Source organism: Vanessa atalanta, chromosome 12, assembly GCF_905147765.1.
Source record: "Vanessa atalanta chromosome 12, ilVanAtal1.2, whole genome shotgun sequence".
Classification (NCBI taxonomy): Eukaryota; Metazoa; Arthropoda; class Insecta; order Lepidoptera; family Nymphalidae; genus Vanessa; species Vanessa atalanta.
The window spans coordinates 1,787,320-1,811,859 of NC_061882.1; the positions used below are offsets into that span (position 1 = coordinate 1,787,320).

Genomic DNA, 24,540 nt, shown 5'->3' on the forward strand with positions numbered 1-24,540 from the left:
TCTACTCCCCCTACAGAGACTTTACCCCCAACTGTGACGATACCTATTGCTACGTCGGAGGTGACCAATATTCCTGTACCAACAACAATCGTCACAACTTCAACTGGTACTGAAGCAGTAACTACTCCAGTATCTTTCACTACGACTACAACTTCGATTACAAGTACACCTTCGGTTCCTCCGACGTTAACGAGCTCCACTGCTTCAATCGCTAGTGAATCCACGACCATCCCTGAATCAACAACAACTGTTACTGATTTACCTTCCGTAGTTCCTGATACTACTTCTACATTATTGTCTACTCCCCCTACAGAGACTTTACCCCCAACTGTGACGATACCTATTGCTACGTCGGAGGTGACCAATATTCCTGTACCAACAACAATCGTCACAACTTCAACTGGTACTGAAGCAGTAACTACTCCAGTATCTTTCACTACGACTACAACTTCGATTACAAGTACACCTTCGGTTCCTCCGACGTTAACGAGCTCAACTGCTTCAATCGCTAGTGAATCGACGACCATCCCTGAATCAACAACAACTGTTACTGATTTACCTTCCGTAGTTCCTGATACTACTTCTACATTATTGTCTACTCCCCCTACAGAGACTTTACCCCCAACTGTGACGATATCTATTGCTACGTCGGAGGTGACCAATATTCCTGTACCAACAACAATCGTCACAACTTCAACTGGTACTGAAGCAGTAACTACTCCAGTATCTTTCACTACGACTACAACTTCGATTACAAGTACACCTTCGGTTCCTCCGACGTTAACGAGCTCAACTGCTTCAATCGCTAGTGAATCGACGACCATCCCTGAATCAACAACAACTGTAACTGATTTACCTTCCGTAGTTCCTGATACCACTTCTACATTATTGTCTACTCCCCCTACAGGGACTTTACCCCCAACTGTGACGATACCTATTGCTACATCGGAGGTGACCAATATTCCTGTACCATCAACAATCGTCACTACTTCAACTGGTACTGAAGCAGTAACTACTCCAGTATCTTTCACTACGACTACAACTTCGATTACAAGTACTCCTTCGGTTCCTCCAACGATAACGAGCACAACTGCTTCCATCGCTAGTGAATCGACGACCATCCCTGAATCAACAACAACTGTAACTGATTTACCTTCCGTAGTTCCTGATACTACTTCTACATTATTGTCTACTCCCCCTACAGAGACTTTACCCCCAACTGTGACGATACCTATTGCTACGTCGGAGGTGACCAATATTCCTGTACCAACAACAATCGTCACAACTTCAACTGGTACTGAAGCAGTAACTACTCCAGTATCTTTCACTACGACTACAACTTCGATTACAAGTACACCTTCGGTTCCTCCGACGTTAACGAGCTCCACTGCTTCAATCGCTAGTGAATCCACGACCATCCCTGAATCAACAACAACTGTTACTGATTTACCTTCCGTAGTTCCTGATACTACTTCTACATTATTGTCTACTCCCCCTACAGAGACTTTACCCCCAACTGTGACGATACCTATTGCTACGTCGGAGGTGACCAATATTCCTGTACCAACAACAATCGTCACAACTTCAACTGGTACTGAAGCAGTAACTACTCCAGTATCTTTCACTACGACTACAACTTCGATTACAAGTACTCCTTCAGTTCCTCCGACGATAACGAGCACAACTGCTTCAATCACTAGTGAATCGACGACCATCGACGAATCAACAACAACTGTAACTGATTTACCTTCCGTAGTTCCTGATACCACTTCTACATTATTGTCTACTCCCCCTACAGGGACTTTACCCCCAACTGTGACGATACCTATTGCTACATCGGAGGTGACCAATATTCCTGTACCATCAACAATCGTCACTACTTCAACTGGTACTGAAGCAGTAACTACTCCAGTATCTTTCACTACGACTACAACTTCGATTACAAGTACTCCTTCAGTTCCTCCGACGATAACGAGCACAACTGCTTCAATCACTAGTGATTCGACGACCATCGACAAATCAACAACAACTGTAACTGATTTACCTTCCGTAGTTCCTGATACTACTTCTACATTATTGTCTACTCCCCCTACAGAGACTTTAACCCCAACTGTGACGATACCTATTGCTACATCGGAGGTGACCAATATTCCTGTACCATCAACAATCGTCACTACTTCAACTGGTACTGAAGCAGTAACTACTCCAGTATCTTTCACTACGACTACAACTTCGATTACAAGTACTCCTTCAGTTCCTCCGACGATAACGAGCACAACTGCTTCAATCACTAGTGAATCGACGACCATCGACGAATCAACAACAACTGTAACTGATTTACCTTCCGTAGTTCCTGATACTACTTCTACATTATTATCTACTCCACCTACAGGGACTTTACCCCCAACTGTGACGATACCTATTGCTACGTCGGAGGTGACCAATATTCCTGTACCAACAACAATCGTCACTACTTCAACTGGTACTGAAGCAGTAACTACTCCAGTATCTTTAACTACTACTACAACTTCAATTATAAGTTCATCTTCATTACTTCCCACGACAGCAGATTCAACAATTTATGAAACTACTACAATCAATAATGAATCCACAACAACTCCCACATCGACAACGACAATTACTGCCTTGCCTACCGTAATCCCTATTACTACTCAACCACCATTGTCTACTACAACCGAAACTATACCAACGACTGTAACTGCTTCTATTGGTCCTTCAGAAACAACCAGTATTCCTTTACCCATAACAACTAGTTCAACAATTACTTTTGAATCTACCACTTCACAACCACTAACAACAATATCAAGTACTAGCATGCTGACATCTACTTTAATGCCATCAACTGCAAGTGAGACAACTATTACTTCTTTACCAACAACTACAACAATGAGTCCATCTACGTCAGAACCAGTAACAATTTCAGCTTCTACAACTCTTACTTCATCTGATTTTACAAGTACGTCTCCTTTACCTTCAACAACAAGCACAATGACCTCTTATGAAACTACTCCGATTACATTAGACGCAACTACATCAACAACTGACAATATCACACGAGAAACAGCTGTTACAGACTTAACTGTTTTAACAACTCAACTACCTACAGAGTCATCAACTTCATCTAGCTCTTTCGTTTCAACAACAATTTCACCAATAACGTTTACAACGAATGAAATACCTGTTACAACAGAAATAACAAGGGAAACTAATACAATAAGCATAGCAACAGAATCATCAACTTTAGACACAACTCAATCTTCCCAATCGTCAACAATTGAGGCTGAAACTGAAGCCCCTGAATTTGAAGAAGGTTCTAACACCTGGGAACCAATGACAATTTTGTTAATAGGCATACCAAGTTTTGTGATGCTTGGTATTATTGTTTTCGGAATTTATTACTTATGCTATGGGAAGAAAAGGGGTGGTGTTCACTTTGTTGATAATGATGATGGTATGCCTACTTTGGTAACCGTAGAGAGACATAGAAGTTTTGATGTTTAGAGGGGGCAGTAACTATATGCAAAGAATATAAAACATTGTTATACAAGCTTGTCTGTTATATAAAAAAAAAATTAATTATCCGTTGTCAGATTTTAACAAACAGTAATAATTTTAAATGGCATTAACCTACTTTAAAATTTTAAATGTTTTTAAGTGATACTATTGTGAAAACATTTAGTACAAATTATTATAATAATTAAATGTATTTTGTTGATTATACCAAAAAAGTTGATCCTCACATATTATATTTTAAATTGATCGATTAAACGATAATGATAAAAAATCGATTCTTAGAAATAAGCTCAAGACTAATTACGTTGTACGTTAAATAACACGAAAATCCTATTACATGTGGCAGATTATAAATATTTCAGGTAGGCAATAAAGATAATATTCTTTTATGATTTCAGCTACATTAAGATTCACTTAATGTTATCAGTTAATTAAGTCTAGTCATTATTTAAGTAATATAATAATAAGTATGTTTATTTCCCAAATCACTTCAGAAATAAAAAGAAACTTAAAGAAAAATAAGTATAAATTTTCGAGGGTGATTGTTACAGGCATTTTTGTTACTAAGATCAGCACAGCATTGGCAATGTAAGGGATGGTGACTTTGTCTATGGGCGATGGTGACCACTTACCACCATATCCCATCCACCGATCAATATTATTAAAATAATGTTAAGTAATATTAAATTGCGATTGTTATGCTGTTTGGCTCTGATCATAAAAAATCAACAATTTATAAATTATGAAATTTTCAGTATGTTTAACGTATTAACAAAGAGATTTCTGGAGGGAGAGAGGATTCGTATTCGCTTTAGTTGCTTTACTTTAATGTTCCGTGCACTCCAGCATACTTTTGTTTTTTAATCCGAGCTGCTTAGAAACAAAAACTTGCAAACGTCTGTTATACGTAAACAAAATAAGGGGGAAATATATACGAGTACACCAAAGACTTAACCAAACATGTGTTAAGGAGATTTGTAACATCCACACCGCACTCTAGTAAAACAGTTGAAGGAGCAATGAAGTTCAAAATGAAGTTACAAAGCTTCTATTATTCATTTATTGTTTTAAGTATAAAATTATAATACTATGTGTAAAAAAATTTACAGACAATTTATGAAATTAATATTAAAACATAACGTCACTCATGAATTTTATCATAAACGTTGAATATTTCTACTGAAAATAAATTGTATTAATTTTATTATATTCGGCAATTGCAATAGATCTAAATTAAATTAAATGTAAAACTGTTTTATAAGAATTATAATAATTATTTAGTGCAATTTGAAATTTTAAATCATCGAATAACAAAGTGGGTAGGTATTTCGAATTCTAATTTAATCTGTTATTCAAAACGAATAATTAATTACAATTCGTTTTATTTATTATAGTGATGTTATTTATATCACATTTTATGAAAGTTATGTTAGGGTTATTCCATTTTATTTATAATAAAAAATCCTTATGAAAAATTGTTTTAATTCATAATATATTTATCGTTCTTGGAAACCTTCAAGAAAAGAGCTCATCGTTTCTTTAAAGACGTCAAAGCAAATGCCCTGGTGTTGTAGCATGGACGGGGGTAGTTACTTTCCATAAGGTGACCCCTTAGCGGTTTGCCACCTACGCCATTAAAAAACACACAAACTTTATATAACAATTATATAATTGCCTTTTTTAAGTTTACAAATTTAAATAGATTTTATCCTGCATTATTCATATTGTTTATATTATTGTAATCGAATACCATTACTTTACTTTACTTGGTGGTGGGGCTTTGTGCGAGCCCGTCTGGTTAGGTACCACCCACTCATCTTCTTATATTCTACCGCTAAACATCATTCAGTATTGTTGTGTTCCGGCTTAGAGGGTGAGTGAGCCAATGTAACTACAAGCACAAGGGACAAAAAATCTTAGTTCCCAAGATTGGTGGTGCAATGGTGATGTAAGGATTGGTTAATATTTCTTACCGCGCCAATGTCTATGGGCGGTGGTGTACACTTAACATCAGGTGGCCCATTTGCTCGTCCGCCAAACGATATCATAAAAAAAAAACATTAAATTAGTAAAAATAGAGCTTGTAGATTTTTTTTTATTTCTGAGGTAACACTTATTTTATCATCCGTTATCAACACACGTGTGATACATACGTCATATAAAACTACCGGTCAGGTGTGAGTCGGATTCATATAAAGAGGTTTTCTACTACAAAGGTAGAATAAAAAAAAAAAAAAAAAGTTAAAAGTTCCAAATAAATAAAAAAAAAAAAAAAAAAAGAAGTATTAAGTTCCTTCCTTTTTCCTATTTTAAGTACTAACACTTTATTGTATCGCCGTAGCAAAATATGTGCGTGTAAAATTTTAGCTCAGTCAATTGGGAGGTAACTGGATTAAAATTGTACCGTGTAATTTGTGTAATTTTATAATACAGAGAGCAATAGAGCAGAGAGCTAAAAAGGTGCGTATACTTGTGAGTGAGTGAGTTCTACTTTTTCGGGGGTAATTGAAAATACTTTTGAATTGCATTTGACAGATTAAGTAAGAAATTATTAAATAATTAGATGATTACAAAAAAAGCCCTTATATTGTTTATTGTATGTTTGAACCAATTATGTAATAATAATAATAAAGAGGTTATATTAATATTAAATAAGAGGATACTTCGACTTTTCTATTCATTATTGGGAATCATGAGATTTGTAAGAAAGAATATTTTGATTTTGAATTTCATATAATTTTATTTTAATTAACTATTTGAATGTGTTAGATCTTTATGTATAGAGACTTAATACATTACGTCAGGATATCTTAAGATAATGTATATCATTTCTATTTCTTTATTACTTTATTATATTTTAAGGTTATAAGACAATAAAAGATTATATGAAGCACAAATATTTATATAATATAATGTGATCGTTATATTGTAGTAATTAATATTTACATTAACATCAATCACCTTAATACTAAGTTTACGTACATACATGTCAGCCGAAGGACGTCCACTGCTGGACATAGGCCTCCCACAAAGATCGCCACAACGACCGGTCCTAATAAGTAAGTTAAGTCCTAATAAGATACTAAGTTTGTATCTTGATAATTGCAAAAAAAAATCGTATATCATCAATAATTTTATAAGCAATAACAATTATACTTTATCACAAAATGATATAAGTACGTACGTACCTTAAACGTTAACACTTTGCAGCTCCAGGAACAAGTAAAGTGTTCTGTACGGAGCTTCCATCATTTATATAAGCCTCACTACAAGTCACATACATTACATTACATTAACAGCCTGGAAATATCCCACTGGGCTAAGGCCTCCTCTGCCTTTGAGGAGAAGGTTTGGAACATATTCCACCACGCTGATCCACATTGATAGATCCGGGTTGGCCAATTCACATGTGGCACAACTCCGTTAAAAATAGGCACATGCAGGTTTCCTCACGATGTTTTCCTTCACCTCGCCGAGCACGAGATGTATTATAAGCACAAATTAAGCACATGAAAATTCAGTGGTTCCCGAAATCATCGGTTAAGATGCATGAGTTCTGACCACTGGGCCATCTCGACTCAAACGAAAATTGAAGATAGATAAATTCTTATTGATAATAGGAGATAGCGATCAAACTGTAATCTTAGATGTAATCATAGATCATCCGGTTATCATGTCATCGTGTAATGCATATCATTAAGATCTCATCATAAAAATCTACTGTAATCATTTTTTTTTTCAAAACTCACCGAAAGAAGTGTGCAACTTAAGATCTTAGGAAGTGCGTAACAACTTAAAATAAATATACAAATTCTTAATAAACTCTATACAGTATATGTAATGTGTGCGTAATTTTGCTTTGCTTATTAAGAATTAATATTCATAAACACATGTATTTTACATGCTATTCTTCTTTTATCTTTTATCTTTATAAATTTGCACATCATATCGACGTTTCTACAAAAATATTCGGTAAAATAATATTACTTTAACGGTTAAATTTAAGGGTCATACTATTTTAACAATGAGCAATTATAACGCCTTTAGCCGTGTGTCTAAGTGGGTATGTTGTATTTAGATGGTTATAAGCATTTCTTTTTTTTATTTCGTTGTTTCTTCTCCCTTTCATGGTTAGCGATTCGGCCAGACAATAGCTAGGTAACTTAAAAAAGTGAGTTTGTTTCACATTAAAGTATTAGCTCCTCGACCAGTCATCATGAAATTTTGCACACCAATTATCAAGGGTACGAAAGCAGACGTAATAACTACGAACTCATGACTTGTATACATTCTATTAACATCGACAAAATTAAAGCCAGAACCCTTTGCTAGAATATTCTAAAGAAAACAAATTTTGTACAGTTATTGAATTTAATTTCGCAGTAATATTAATTAAAGAGGAACATTATTTGTGAAAAGATAACATCATTCAATTGATAATCACGAATTGTTTAATAATTGTAAAATCGAATAAAACATTACTTTATCACATTCACAGATTTAACCACGATAATGCACTGCACACTAACAGCATATATATCTCACACCAATGTTATAAGAAATTAGTATAAAATGCTACATTGGGATGTGTCGCTTAAATTTATTTAACACAACTATGTATAATATATTTTTTTTGTTCTTACTTCTCTGTCTAAACGTACTCTGTGATAACTGTGTGGTGTTCAACTTTGAAGGCGATTCTTTTGATGATTTCACAAATGATTTCGGGGTATGCATTGGCAGGTCCATGTGGGATCTCAGACGATATGACGATTTGCAAATGGATGCCCCTCATGAGAATAGTACATTTTACATAGCACCGAAATCAGAATTGAACTGTATGTCCTCATTGTCATTCCCCATCACCGGCGGGGGATCACTGGACATCAATTTGTATATGGAACCGACACATAGCTCCGATCAGATCACCATCCTGGTATATCAATCTGAGCCATTTGGAGTTATTACAAGTTACGTCTTGTCCGCTTCGGACTCCAGCTTGACAAGAGGCTGGCAAATTGTAAAGTTTTCTATCAGCGGATCAAGCATTTTTAATGGCTTTGTAAGTTTAAATTTATAATATCTTTATATCTATACATATAATAAAATGACCTGTCGGCGGACCAGGAGTTTTTAATGGCTTTGTAAGTTTAAATACATGAAATTAGAAATAAAAATATAATATAACAGTTTTGGTAGGCGTTTTACACGAAAACCAATACATTTCCTTCAATAAAAAAAATGTAAGAAAAATTAGTTGTTAAGTTATATACAATATATCCTGGAAGTCAACAAGTATTAGCTCCACGCTTATTTATCATGTTCATATACAACTCTAATGAGTGGCCTACGCAAATAAGCTTACACAAAAACCTTGATCAGACCTTTGTAAAGGTTATTTAATTTTATATTCTTTTTACATAATAAGTAATTTTAGTTAAAATTAAATTGAAAACAAAGCTGAATTACTATTATTTCTATTGACTCTTGTTAATGTACTAAATTATATTCATTGGCCCCTAATAAAAGATACACCGGTCACTCCTAAATTATCTCAATACAACTAAATAAAAAATAAAATACTTGTACAAAGACTCTGTGCAATCTCGTCTAAATAGGTACCATGTTCTACGACCAAATCTTATATCAAATAATTGAAGTCAACTTATCAATTTATGTACTGCACGCAAATAACTGACAGCGATAAATATTTTTTTTTTCTTCTATTATTTTAAAATTATATCTATGTTTCTTATTAATTGAACTAAATATATATTAATACGTCCAAGATAAAAATAGCTTTAAGATAATTTTTATGGCAGTGGTATAAAAATACCACTGCCATAAAAATTATTATAACTGAGATTTCACTCAAATAAATGTGTCTCTAAAAATTGAAAGCTGATCACGATACCCAGCAAACTGTGCAGGAAATACTCTACCCTACTTGGTAATATGGTTTTGTGCAAACCCCGTCTGGGTATGTACCATCCACTCATCGTATATTCTACTGCCATCAGCACTACTTAGAATTGTTATGCTTTAGTTTGTTGAATGAGCCAGTTTAACTACAGGCACAAAGGAAAGTCAATGTTGTTTACACCTTTAAAGACGTATCATTTTGTATGTTACCTAAGTCAGATATTAATTTTAAGTGCTTAGTGATAAGTTGACGGTGTAACTTTTCCAATAAATAAATAAAATAAAAAAAAAAATAGAAATAGCACCTTTGTTCCAAAGGTTCGTGACGTTTCGAAGGTTTGCCGATAGCTAGCCGATTTATTTAAAAAATAAAACACATTTTTTAGTTGTAGATACTCTGGCTTCATACTTATGAGATATTTTTTTAATTTTCAGGTTACTCTTATGGGCGTTGCATCTGAATCTTCAGTTATACTAATAGATTCAATCCGATATATTGCACCGTCACACAGTGAAGAGTTATGTCAAATATACGAAGAAGATGTAAATGATTATCCAACAGATAGTGGGTATAATACGACCCTTGCAGAAACTTCTTCTGAGAATTATCCAAATGACTTATCGACAAGCAGTCTCAAAACAACTACCGACATAACCTCAACAAACAGTCTGGAAACGACGAAAGTGACGACCTCGACTAGTGGTCCAGACACAAGTACTGAAACAAGCTCAAAAACCACTCTCGATACGACTACAGAAAACTTCCCACATACGACCTCAACAAGTAGTCCAGACACAAGTACTGAAACAACTACAAAAACCAGTTTGGAAACGACTACAGATAATGTTCTAGAAACAAGTTCCACGACTAGTAAGTGTAATCTGGATAAAACTGACGTACGTGTTAATGTGAATATTAAAATAAAATAATGTTTCATACTGTGATTTGTTTTTATTAATGCAATATAAATTGTAATAATTGAGGAGACTTTTTATTTAGTTTGATCCCTATCTAAAAAAAACTATTCCACCAATGTACTCACATAAAACTTACACCAGAAAATGTAGCGCGTTTTGAAGAAGGTCTAAGTATATGGTATACGACCTCCGTGATTGAGTAGTGTGTACACCGGCTTTCATGGGCACGCCACTTCGAGGTCCGGGTTCGATTTCCGGCCGAGTCAATGTAGAAAAGGTACGTTAAGAATGTGTATGTGGTACCGTCGTTACTTCTGATTTTCCATAACACAAGTGCTTTAGCTATTTACATTGGGATCGGATTAATGTATGTGATGGTATACAATATTTATTTATTTTATATTAATGCCTGCTAATAAAAATACGCAGGCACACAATAAAACATACAAATGAAAACTAGATACAACAAAACACGGGGACAATTGGAGATACAAATATAAACAATATAAAAAATATACATTATTGTGATTTAAGTAAATGCGCTTCGTAGTTCCTCTTTTAAATTTAGCGCAAATTACTTGTTCTTTTTTTATGTCAAAAGGTGGCAAACGAGCAGGAGGCTCACCTGATAGAAAGTGACTACCACCGCCCATGGACATCTGCAACACCGGGGGGCTTGCAGGTGCGTTGCCGGCCTTTCAGGAAAGAGTACGCTTTTTTCTTGAAGGTTCCCAAGTCGTATCGGTTCGGAAAAACCGCCGGCGAAAGCTGGTTCCACAGAGTGGTTGTGCGAGGCAGAAAATGTCTTAAAAATTGCGCTGTTGTGGATTTTCGGACATCTAGGTGGTGCGGGTGATATTTGGAATTTTGACGAGATGTCCGAAGGTGAAATTCAGCAGCCGGAATTAATCCGAACATTTCCTCGGAACATTCCTCGTGATAAATTCTGTAGAAGATGCAGAGCGATCCAACATCTCTACGCAGAGCCGAAGGATCAAGCAGATCAGAAAGGGCTTGATCGTCGATAATTCGAGCCGCTCTACGTTGGATACGGTCAAATGGAAGGTACTGGGGAGCACCGGCCCAGAGGTGAGAGCAGTATTCCATGTGAGGCCGAATTTGCGCCTTGTATAGTCTTAGACGATGGGCCGACATGAAATACTGTCTTGCCTTGCTGAGCACACCGAGCTTTTTTGATGCCAATTTGGCTTTGCCTTCCAATTGACCGCGGAACTGAACGAGGCTCGAAACATCGACGCCAAGTATTCCGATACTAGCTGTGGCGGCTAACGAAATGTTCTCGAATCGTGGAGATACGACAAATGGTGTTTTTTTAGCAGTTAACGCGCAAACTTGCGTCTTTTTGGGGTTGAAATGGACTAGGTTTAGCCGACCCCAGTTTGAGACTTTGCTTAATGAAGACGCGATTTCAGACACAAGTTTGTTCCGGTTTTCTTCGACGTTTTCCCGAGAAATATTAGCACGGCCGGTGTATGAGGTGTCTACGGTGCTGTCGTCTGCATAGCAGTGAATGTTACTGATTTGCAACAAGTCATTGATATGCAGAAGAAACAGCATTGTCGACAACGACCTTGATGCTCCGATCTGCCAAAAATTGGTAATCCAATTGCATAATGCTCTCAACTGTTTCCGCCCATCTATGAGTAAGGTAAACTAGAAGATCACCGGCTGAGCGACCCCGACGGAAACCGTACTGGCGGTCGCTAATCAACTGGTACTCCTCTAGGTACTGCAGAAGCTGGCAGTTTATAATGGACTCCATTACCTTGGAGAACAAGGAGATGATGGCTATAGGCCTATAATTGGACGGGTCTGAGCGGTTACCCTTTTTAGGGATCGGATGCACCAAAACAGTCTTCCAGGAGTTCGGGACAACGCCGAATGCATAGGATTGTTCTTGTATTAATGTCAGTGTATGTGAGAGTACCTACTACATACTCAAATCAAGTACATTTAAATAATCACAATTTAAATTTGTAGTAAAATTAAAATTGTCAAATAATATGTGAAGTTGTCTTTTGGCAATGACGACACCTAATTCGCGACTTAGCAAGCAACATCTTTATGTAGTTTAATGTCATTCTGCCCTGTATTACAAATATATATACTATAGATGAATACATTACCCACTAGCTCATTTGGCAGAAAGTAAGTATTATATTTTGTACGCATTTTCATCTCACGAATATTTTTCGTTCCATATTCAACAAGCCCTTTAATTTTATATACTATTGATGTATATTAGGGTGTCCCTTATATGACGAAAAAAAAATTGATTTAAATGAAATATGTAATTTCATCTTTTTAATATGAACGCAACCCGTACCAAGCTACAAAGATTATAAAAGTCGTTGATTTTCCTGATAATTTTATCTGCTATTAAACTAACATAAATACAGCAAATGAAGTGAATAAGAATTGAAATAAAAATAAGATAAACATTATTTTTAACTAAAAAACATAAAATAATAATAATCAGCCAGGGTAAGTGATCTTTAATGTAATTTCCAGTCTGCATACAAACTTATATGTTCCTGGACACAGTACAACAAGAATTGTTTTTATTCTTTTTCAACTGTAATAATTCCGTTAAAATCTTGCATTCATTTGACCGCCCTTTCAGCAGTATCGTTTAGAACGAGCAAACGACTTATTCTTATTTATTTTCCAAAAAAGTAGAATTATCGTTCGAATAAGAAAACTGTCGTGGATCTGTAGTCAAGAAAGAAATTGTTTTCTCTTTTCCGATACAAAATCATTTAGTAATTTAAAGAAAAAACAAGTTAAATAACAAAATTAAATACATCAAGAAATGTATAAAAACGCACAAAAATTTTAACTTAAAAAACAATTTTTAGATCTGTTCTTCCTTGGATGGAACATAGCGTTTTGGCAAATCTGAGTTTTCGAAAGACTACATAAGAGACAACTACATCCATCTCCAGAAAGGATTATATACGATACGAATTCGGAAACTAGGTGTTAGATGTTTACCTTTTCTCCTCGTGTCCACAAGGATGGTCCGCCGGTCACTGCTTTTTTCGAAAGGATGTATAATGTTGTAAATATATGTAATATTATTGTAAACACATTGTCTCGCAGCTTTAGTAATTTTAGCTTTATTAATAATTTTACATCCCAAAAGTTTGTGACTACATCAGGTACATTGCTTTGAAAGTCAGTTTTTATTGCTTCTGTCTTGGATTTTATTATGTACCGAGTATTTGTTAATTTCTGATCAGAATAAACGCTTCTAAGACCGCATGAAGAATATAAGTGGAGTCTCTTATGCTTGACGGGTATAGACCTAAAGATGCGACAATTTCAGGTGTTATGACATTATTTACACCTCTTTTTGGATTTTTTTCAGGTTACAAATGTCTTTGCCTGAAAACTCCCTAATCACAAGATTTGCAATTTTTTTTTTATGGCATTGTTTGGCGGACGAGCATATGGGCCACCTGATGGTAAGTGGTCACCACCACCCATAGACAAAGGCGCTGTAAGAAATATTAACCATTCCTTACATCACCTATGCGCCACCAACCTTGGGAAATAAGATGTTATGTCCCTTGTGCCTGTGATTACACTGGCTCACTCACCCTTCTAACCGGAACACGACAATACAGTGTACTGTTTTTTGGCGGTAGATTATCTGATGAGTGGGTGGTACCTACCCAGACGGGTTTGCACAAAGCCCTACCACCAAGAAACGCTTGCAAGCTTAACTTCGCGAATATTTTACAATAAGACTGCGTGAACTTTTCGATTAGATGGTAATTTTGCACCTCTTATTTGATAGGCAATCCGATAAGGTAAATTTTCTATTTATCACTTCGTAATTCTATCGACACATTTATAATATATATTGCAATAAACAATAATGCACTAGTTGTATCTTCAAATAACAAAAAAAAATGACATATAAAATACGTAGTTAGAGGTCGCAGCCCAATATCCGCGAAACTACTATGGAGAAGTTTAAATCAGAAGTCGGCACGAGGTACGTTAATAAAACGGGTTTATATTTTTTTTCTAGACAATTTTGGGTTATTACTAAAGTTTTAAGAAGATTGAGCTGCTCTATCTTGGATACAGTCAAATGGAAGGAGCTGGTACAGGGGAGCACCTGCGCAGAGGTGAAAGCAGTACTCCATGTGTGGCCGAATTTGTGCCTTGTATAGTCTTAGGCGATGGGACGACGTAAAATACAGTAAAAAATATATATTTAATAATACAAAGTCAACCTACAAAGGTAAGATTAGCTTATTAACCTATTTCTACATTTCCCGTATTTCGTCAGAGAAGTTTTTGTTCGGAATATTGAGAGTAAATATAATAATCTTCTCTCTTTAAATAAATAATAAATATAATCTCTTTTTAAAAACAAACTTTTATTTAAAAGCTCTAAAAAAAAAACCTTTTACTTTTAACTTAAATAATGTCATTTCACATTTAGTAGCACCGCCGCGGCCATATTTAATTAAGAGTGTCGTCACAAAATTTTTCGAGGTATTCTTAGCAAACTCTTTTATTTGTTACCCATATTATAGGAGAGCATTAAAAATAATTAGTCTGCCATCTTGGGCATGCCGCCATGTTGGATTAAATATGACGTCATACAGTCCACCATTCATTATCATTCAAACTGAACGTGTATACTAAATTTCAGCTCAATCGGTTAAATTTATCTGCTTGTAAATTGAGTTGCAAGATTTCACCCGTACATACTCACATTTCAAGTTGAATAAAAGCTTGTAAAATATTCCAACACAGAGAAACAGACAAACATGAAAGTTATCTTATAAGTGTTCGTTATTTTCAATATGTGTAGTCAAAGCAAAACTTCAGTGCCGCTGATTTACAATGATCCCAAAATACTTTTTGACGTATAAACTTGTCATGGTTCAATTTTTGAACCGCTGCAATTACTTATGAAAAATAAATCTACCAATACCAGTTGACAATTATAAGTGTTCTTTTTTGTAATCCCTTTTCAAAATATAAATTAAATTTTCAAAAAATCTAAAATTATATGTTAGATTTATTGATTAAATGATTGTCATCGTATTTGGATGACAATTACGCTACATAAATATGTATTTGTTGTTGTTGTACATTCCCTCGAAGTATTAAGTTTATATATACAAAAATAAAAAACAACTACGAGCTTTTAAATTGTATACGTTCTATTGACACCGACCAAAAACTCAAACCAATAAAAGCAGGAACCCGTCGCTAGTATATTCAAGAGAAAACGAATTATGTGCACTTATTGAATTTTAATTCGCAGTAATATCAATTAAAAAGGAACATTATTTGTGAAATGATAACAACGTTCAATTGATAATCACTAATTGTTTAATAATTGTAAAATCAAATAAAACATTTCTTTATCTTATTCAACGATTTAACTACGATAGTACAGTGCTCACTAACAATATAAATCTCAAACCAATGTTAATAAATTTAGTATACATTCGGATGTATCGATATAATTTTCTAAACACCATGTATAAACATTGCTTTTTGCTATTACTTCTTTGTCAAAACGTACTCTGTGATAACTGTGTGGTGTTCAACTTTGAAGATAATTCATTTGATGCCTTCACAAATGACTCCCAGATATGCCGTAATCTACCCATGTGGGACTTAAGACGATATAACGATTTGCCCATGAACGCTCCTCATGAGAATAGCACATTTTACATAGCACCGAAATCAACGATGAGCTGTATGTCCTCATTGATTTTCCCCATCACAGGTGAAGGGACAGTGGATATCAATTTGTATATAGACCTGATCACACATTTAGATCAGATTGTTATCCTAGTATTTCAATCTATGCCCAACGAACTTGATGCTGTTGTTGCAAGTGTCGTCTTGTCCGCTGCAGACCCCAACTTGGCAAGAGGCTGGCAAACTGTAAAGGTCACTTTAGTTGGATTAGGCGCTTATAATGGCTATGTAAGTTAATAATCTAATTAAATTATAAATAGTTTTAGTTGATATTTAATTTAAAATAACTCTGAATTACTATTATTCGATTTAATTAATTGTGAATGAGACAGTTTAACTACAGGCCCAAGAAACATAGCATTTTAGTCTCAAAGATTAGTGCCGTTTTGACATTGTATGGAAGGGGACCGCCTACCGATTTATAAAAAAACAACAACTAATTTTTTTAGTTTTAGATACTCTGGCTTCATACTTATGAGAGATGTATTTAATTTTCAGGTTACTCTTATGGGCGTTGCATCTGAATCTTCAGTTATACTAATAGATTCAATCCGATATATTGCACCGTCACACAGTGAAGAGTTATGTCCAATATACGAAGAAGATTATACAACAGATGGTGGATATAAAACGACCCTTGCAGAAACTACTTCTGACGATTATCCAAATGACTTATCGACAAGTAGTCTCAAAACAACTACCGACATGACCTCAACAAACAGTCTGGAAACGACGAAAGTGACGACCTCGACTAGTGGTCCAGACATAACTACTGAAACAAGCTCAAAAACCACTCTCGATACGACTACAGAAAACTTCCCACATACAATCTCGACAAGTAGTCCAGACACAAGCACTGAAACAACTTCAACAACCAGTCTGGAAACGACTACAGAAAATGATCAAGAAGCATGTTCCATTACAAGTAAATGCAATCTGCGTAAAACTGACGTACGTGTTAATGTGAATATTAATATAAAATAATGTAAAAAAACTACTCAACCAATGAACTTACATAAAACTTACACCAGAAAATGTAGCGCGTTTTGGAGAAGAAAATATAAGACCTTGATTCCTTTATATGATTAAACTCGATGTTGGCACTATTGATTAATTTACTAATAGTAACTAACTTTTCGTCTCAACTTTTCATGAGATGTTTATACACGTGGGATGTTTTATATTTTTGTATCAACGTACATTTTACCTATAACCTATTTTTTTTTTATTGGGAATGATAAAGAGCTAAAGGATTTCTTAAAACCTGCTTCAATTTAACTAATTTACTCAAATTACGACTATAAGATAAAAATATGCATCATACATATCTATAAGAATTAATGAGTAGACGTTTGTTTTTGAATGCCTCACTCCAAAAAATATAAACAAATATTCATAACAACTAAAAAATTATACGAAATGATGCAGCGCGTTTCGGAGAAGATTTTATGGAATAAAAAAAAAGTTAAAAAAAATGGAAAAGTTGTTACCCCAGAACTTCGTTATTTATTGTAAGCCAATGTAGAAAAATTCTTGATTATGTTTGGAACCGTGTAGTTCCTCTTTGGTCTCATTCACCCTGGAAAAATATATTTTGAGTTACTTTTTATCCTTCTTTAATTTTATTATATGGATTAAAAACTATCTTAGATCCTCGGCAACATGATCGAAAAAGCAATACAGCATAAAAAAATAACAGCTAATATAGAGTATAGAGTAGTATAGAGTAGTAGAGAGTAATCTATACAGAAATCTCTAAGTTGGTATAAAACTTTGCATTATGTATGATATTTTATGATATTGAATCGCAAAATCATTTTGGTACTGTACATGAAACAGAAACTACCGAAAGCCCGCACATCGAGAAACTCTTAAATGATGAAAACAAAAGACTGTGCCTCGTGGCAAGGTATGCCTCGAGTCGAGACGCAATGCATTTGAGAGTAGACTGACGACCTCATTGATAAGCGTACTCGCCTTGACACCACATCTTACTTCACCTTGACAATACAGACACATTCACTTACTGATCACAGCCCTAGTTATTTATATGCTTTCATCACCAAAATTCTAGAAATCCTGAATACATATTACTTAACGAACTATTCGGAATATAACATTTATATTTTGATATTCCATAATTTCTCGTTGAGCTTCTTTCGGAACCGGTGGTCATTTTAATTGTATAATGAAAAAGTGTAATGCTTTTATATTGGACAAAGATATTTGAATTTCAATTTGTAATCCGAACTAAAACTTAGATTTTAACGCAGAATGACTGCTCTCATATTTAACATTTAAATAGAAATTTGATACATTGTTATATATCATTCATAATAGGACCTATTGATAAATCTCTGCCGAATTTCACTTTCTGTAACACAAGTGAATTCAAAAAATAAAATGACAGATTTACCACGGAATATCTAATTAAAATTAAGATAAAGCAGAGGTGACTTTAATTTGGAAAATAGGGGCTATCTATACGACATTTTTCGACTGCACCCTTGGTGTTAACGTGCTGTATAGCTTAATGTTCGAGTATAGTTTTTTTTAAGACACCTGCACAGCTATATTATTTACACCAATGATGTGTATGGATCGACTAAAGCAAGAAAACATTGAGTAGTTGGGATTCGATTTTGTTAACAATACGCTTCATCGATGACTACACGAATTGAAAACGACCATAAAATCAATTAATGTTAAACCAAATCCAATTTAGGAGCATTCTTTAATTTTAAGTGAAGAAATTATTTATTTCTATTGTGTCAAAGTGGAAAATGAAGAAAACTGAAGTCACATTCTGCAACTGAAGATCAGAACAAAATTGCATTGAAGCTTGTCGAATTAGTATAATTCGCACAATAAAGGGATACTAAAGCAGATTACCAAAAATTAAAAGTAATTGGAAGTGTTCGTTTAAAACAAAAACATAACTTTAACTTCAGAGACTGTTTATTAAAAGTGCAGTCATTAAGAAACACATACAACAACAGAACAATTCAATAATCTCGTAATTGTTTAATTGTAAAATCGAATAAAAATTTCTTTATTACATTTTACACTTCTTCTTGATTTCTTGATTCTGTAACGGTATCTTATCCGAGATAATGTAATTAATACTAATCTCATGTGTAAAGTATTAAAAATGATAAAATATCGATTTAGTATTAATCGCTGCAGGTTTTTAGTATTGCTCGCTTAATTTCAGTAACAAAATCATGTATCGGCATTGTGTCTTGTTATTACTTGCCGTTTGTAACGTACTCTGTGATAACTGTGTGGTGTTCAACTTTGAAAACGATTCTTTTCATGATTTCACAAATAATTTTGGGGTATGCGTTGGCAGGTCCATGTGGGATCTCAGACGATATGACGATTTGCAAATGGATGCTCCTCATGAGAATAGTACATTTTACATAGTACCGACATCACAAGTGAGCTGTATGTCGTCATTGGTTTTCCCCATCACAGGAGGGGGAACACTGGACGTCAAATTGTATATGAAACCGGCAGCAGAGTCCGATCAGATCACCATCCTAGCGTTTCAACATGAGCCAAAGGGAGTTGTTGGGAGTCTTATCTTGTCCGCTATGGATCCCAACTTCACAAAAGGCTGGCAACATTTAAAGATCACTTTAATCGGAACAGGCGTTTATAATGGTTTTGTAAGTTAAAATTTATAATATTAGAAATTAAATTATAATATAAAAGTTTCAGAGCGCGTTTTATAGGAAGTCTAATAAAATTCCTTCAGTATAAAGAAATTGTATGGCAAGTTAGTTGTCAAGTTATATAATTATATGTCTGCGTTTAGCACTGCATAATATTACATATATTTTAATATTTCATATGTCACCTGTCTAGGTGAACAAATCACCTGCTTGATGTTAAGTGGTCATCGCTGCCATCGCCAGGCTTTACGTCGCTTTTGGACCCCCAACCATAGACACTAATGCATTGTGTCCATTATGTCAGTCTTTACATTGACTTGCTCGCTCAATCTGATTTTTTTATGTGTATAAATATAATAGATTTCTTTTTTTTGGATTTTTTCTACTCGAAAATTTGTCAGGAGTCTGCTGTAACATTCTTTTGAAATTAATTTTTTTGTATAACTTTTCAAGTACAAAGAAAATAGTAAAATATTAAGTAAATCGGTACCACGGTGGACGAATAAGAAATAAATACTGATAAACTAAAATACACGCGAGTAAGGCCGAGGGCAAGAGCTACTATAATACCTATGTTGTCTTGATATTATAAATTATCATGATTTACGAGCTCAATGTCTATGGGATTAATAGTTTCCGGTAAAGTAAAAATATAATCTGTCAAACATACATACATATACATATTTTTTAATAGTTTATATATACAGAATATTATTCAATATTAGTGTATGCTTGTAAATAGTTTTCATTTTAAATTTATTAGTATAGTAATAAATTTATTTCTCATTTTATTATGTACAGTAAAATTATAAGATTTACTTTCAATTTTCAGGTAACTCTTATGGGCATTGCATCTGAATCGTCAGTTATATTAATAGATTCAGTCAGATTTATTGCACCGTCATACAGTGAAGAGTTTTGTCAAATATATAAACAAGACGAAGAAGATGATACTAATGAAACAACAATCCCAACAATCGTGCCAGAAACATCTTCAACTACCATACCAGAAACACCTTCAACTATCTTTCCAGAAACAACAACAACTATCGTGGCAGAAACACCTTCAACCATCGTGCCAGAAACGCCTACAACTATCATTCCAGAAACAACAACAACCATCGTGGCAGAAACACCTTCAACCATCGTGCCAGAAACACCTACAACTATCTTCCCAGAAACAACAACAACCATCGTGACAGAAACACCTTCAACCATCGTGCCAGAAACACCTTCCACCTTCGTGCCAGAAACACCTTCAACCATCGTGCCAGAAAAATCTTCAACTGTTGTTCCAGAAACAACATCATACATCGTGCCAGAAACAACTTCAACTATTGTTCTAGAAACAACATCAACCATCGTGCCAGAAACTACTTCAACTATCGTGCCAGAAACACCTTCAACCACCATGCCAGAAACACCTTAAACTATCGTGCCAGAAACAACATTGAAAATAACATAATGGGTGAAGCTGTCTATTTCGTACTGTATTATACTTGACACTTAAGTGGCAGCTTAGCATACAAAATCATCATTTATAATTTTTATGTATCTTATAGTAACATCTAGATCACATCACAGAAATTTATTTTCTAATTTTTTTCATAACTCGCCAAAAGAATTATAACTTTTAAGGTGACTACAATACCCACTAGCTCATATGGTAGGAAGTAAGTATAATATTTTGTACGCATTTCCATTTATCGAATATTTTTCGTTCCACATTCAACAAGCCCTTTAATTCAATATACTTTTGATTTATGTATAAAAAATCGTATAAAGTATATATTTAGCCATCCAAAATCAGTCTACAGAAGCAAAATTTGTTTTTTTACACTCTACATTCGTGATTTGGACCGACATCTTTATTTAAACTGGAGTAAAAATATAATACATCCTGGACATAAATACATGTCATATTAGACGCTATTGAGTCATTTATTTTTATAAACATGCACATCATATCGATGTTTCTAATAAAAAAGTAATAAAATATTTCTAGATAATAGCTACTCCTATAGATTCAATCCGATATCTTGCACTATCATACTGTGATAATAAGACTCAAATATACAATAAGATGGAGAAGATGGTATAACAACTGAAGCTAAAGCAAGACCTTTTACTACTACAATGCACCATCTAGAAACTACTTCTGACTGATTATCAGAAGACACCTCGACAAGTAGTCCCATATCAACAACCAAAATAATCTCATCAAGCAGCTTGGAAACGACGATACACAATAATCAAGTTAAAACCTCGACAAGTAGTCCAAACACAAGTATTTAAACAACCTCAAAAACCACTCCAGAAACGAATTCAAGGAACTTCCTACATACAATCTCGAAAAGAAGTCCAAACAAAACGCCTAGAAACGACTACAAATGATCCACAAACAAGTTCGACGACTAGTAAGTGCAATATGGATAAAACAGACATACATATTAACGTATTAATATTCAACATATTAATATTCAAATAAAATAATAATTCATTTTTCTTATTTGTTTTTATTAATTCAATCTTTACATATAATAAAATCGTAACTGATCGAAATCTGTACATGGAAGATATTCGAGATCAAATATTACTGGGGTTATCTATTAACACAATAGATTACATATTTATAGATTTATATGTCTATCTGTTCGTTTGTTACCGCATATTAAAATAGAGATGTAATGGGCTGATGATATTAAAACCTTTTTAAAGAGTTCCAGTGGTATTACATCATCTCCTTGCATTTAAAAATAAATATACTATAAACATAAATAGTGTATACATGTTTATACCGCGGTTTATTCCCATTCTAGTGCCAGCTTTCTGTGGCTATAAAATCTATGCTTTAATCCCCGACGGCACTACGAGTAATATCGTATAATATACATTAAGCAGTTAGACAAATAAATCACAACTTTTTAATATAACAAGATTAAATTATAAATTTAAAACCTTTGATTGTTTGTGGTTTGATTTTTATCGATGGCAAGCACTCAAATAAGTTATCTATAAAAAAAATCATAATATGTCCATCCATTTGGGAACTACAATAGGAAGACAGACGCAAAGATACAAATATGTCAACCAAACAATAAAAATACTTTTGAGGCTTAAACTCAGGCGAACGGAGTCGCGGGCACCATCTAGTATAAAATAAAATTATGCAATAATTTAGCATTAGCAGCCCGTAAATGTCCCACTGCTGGGATAAAGGCCTCTTCTCCCTTTGAGGAGAAGGTTTGGAGCATATTCCACCACGCTGCTCCAATGCGGGTTGGCGGAATACACATGTGGCAGAATTTCGCTGAAATTAGACACATGCAGGTTTCCTCACGATGTTTTCCTTCACCGCCGAGCACGAGATGAATTATAAACACAAATTAAGCACATGAAATTTCAGTGGTGCCTGCCTGGGTTTGAACCCGAAATCATCGGTTAAGATGCACGCGTTCTAACCACTGGGCCATCTCGGCTCTTATGCAATAATACTTGTAGTAAATTTCGACACTTTTTTTTAGTTTCATGCCCATCTCAAAAAAACTACTCAGTCAATGTACCTACATAAAATTTATACCAGAAGATGTACAGCGTTTTGAAAAAATATTAAGTATATATTAATGCGTAATAATAAAATTACACATACACACAAACACAAACACACACACACACAAAACACACACAGTAAAAATACAAATTAAATACAGATACATCCAAGCCTCGGACAACATTGGAGATACAAACTTAACAATAAAAAAGTGTATATATACAAACTTAACTTATGAACCGTCTACCTACCATGCCTTTTTTATTAATTACTCGTATTCCGTCATGGACAAACTACTTACATGCCTACAAATTTGTACAGAACCCTTGGTACATTGGTGATACGTTTTTCAAAATGTGTTACTCTAGTGCCCTTGAAAGTTATAAAATAAGCAATGGAACATTATTCGGAACAGTCTTAGCTGAAGAAAAGGAATGAGGAATTTTAAGAAATGTTTCAAGTATGTCTCTTGTTTCTCTTTTTGATTTATCTGATGCTTTAGCGTATTCTGGACCATGATTCCGAATACCCGTTCTAGCCAATTGAATCAGCTGTTTTTTTTATTTTAAGGAAAGCGAGTGATGTACACTTATTATATTTACTTTCGCAGTAATATCAATTAAAAAGAAACATTATAAAAGATGTGGAAAGATAACAACATTCAATTGATAATCACTAATTGTTTAATAATTGGAAAATCAAGTAAAACATTTCCTTATCATATTCACAGATTTAACCACGATAATGTTGTGCACACTAACGATATAAATCTCATAACAATGTTATAAAAATTTAGTATAAAATGCTACATTCGGATGTGTCGCTCAAATTTATTTATGTATAAAAATTGTTATTTGTTATTACTTCTCTGTCTAAACGTACTCTGTGATAACTGTGTGGTGACTCCCAGATATGTCGTGATCTACCCATGTGGGACTTAAGACGATATTACGATTTGCCCATGAACGCTCCTCATGAGAATAACACATTTAACATAGCACCGGAATCAACAATGAGCTTTATGTACTCATTGATGTTCCACATCACAGGTGAAGGGACAGTGGATATCAATTTGTATATAGAACTGGTCAAACATTTAGATTAAATTGCTATCCTAGTATGTCGGACTTGATACAACTGTTGCAAACATCGTCTTGTCTGCGAACGACCGCAACTTGA

The 24,540-nt window shown here is 34.3% G+C and overlaps 3 protein-coding genes across 3 annotated transcripts; all 3 read left to right on the forward strand.

The window, feature by feature from the left end:
• Positions 1–912: 912 nt before the first annotated feature.
• On the forward strand, positions 913–3,522 carry LOC125067892 (mucin-5AC-like; the record flags this gene model as incomplete). Its single annotated transcript, XM_047676787.1, has 1 exon — positions 913–3,522. A coding segment is annotated over one exon (2,610 nt), but the record flags the coding sequence as incomplete, so codon positions are not given.
• A 12,496-nt stretch (positions 3,523–16,018) lies between these two features.
• On the forward strand, positions 16,019–17,149 carry LOC125067860 (A-agglutinin anchorage subunit-like). Its single transcript, XM_047676699.1, has 2 exons — positions 16,019–16,362; positions 16,633–17,149. Exons 1-2 carry the CDS (start codon positions 16,039–16,041, stop codon positions 17,116–17,118), a joined length of 810 nt encoding a protein of 269 aa, XP_047532655.1. The 5' UTR covers positions 16,019–16,038; the 3' UTR covers positions 17,119–17,149.
• A 769-nt stretch (positions 17,150–17,918) lies between these two features.
• On the forward strand, positions 17,919–21,240 carry LOC125067893 (cell wall protein DAN4-like). Its single transcript, XM_047676788.1, has 3 exons — positions 17,919–18,043; positions 19,487–19,805; positions 20,644–21,240. The coding sequence occupies exons 1-3, from the start codon at positions 17,919–17,921 to the stop codon at positions 21,238–21,240; spliced, it is 1,041 nt and encodes a 346-aa protein (XP_047532744.1).
• The last annotated feature ends 3,300 nt before the right edge of the window (positions 21,241–24,540 follow it).

Bases quoted from the DNA above. Each gene is read 5' to 3' on its own strand.
- LOC125067860 (XM_047676699.1), top strand. From the start codon at position 16,039: ATGTGGGACTTAAGACGATATAACGATTTGCCCATGAACGCTCCTCAT. The intron at 16,363-16,632 runs GTAAGTTAATAA...TTTAATTTTCAG, and splicing joins TAGGCGCTTATAATGGCTAT to GTTACTCTTATGGGCGTTGC.
- LOC125067893 (XM_047676788.1), top strand. From the start codon at position 17,919: ATGATATTTTATGATATTGAATCGCAAAATCATTTTGGTACTGTACAT. The intron at 18,044-19,486 runs GTATGCCTCGAG...ATGCGTTGGCAG, and splicing joins AGACTGTGCCTCGTGGCAAG to GTCCATGTGGGATCTCAGAC. The intron at 19,806-20,643 runs GTAAGTTAAAAT...TTCAATTTTCAG, and splicing joins CAGGCGTTTATAATGGTTTT to GTAACTCTTATGGGCATTGC.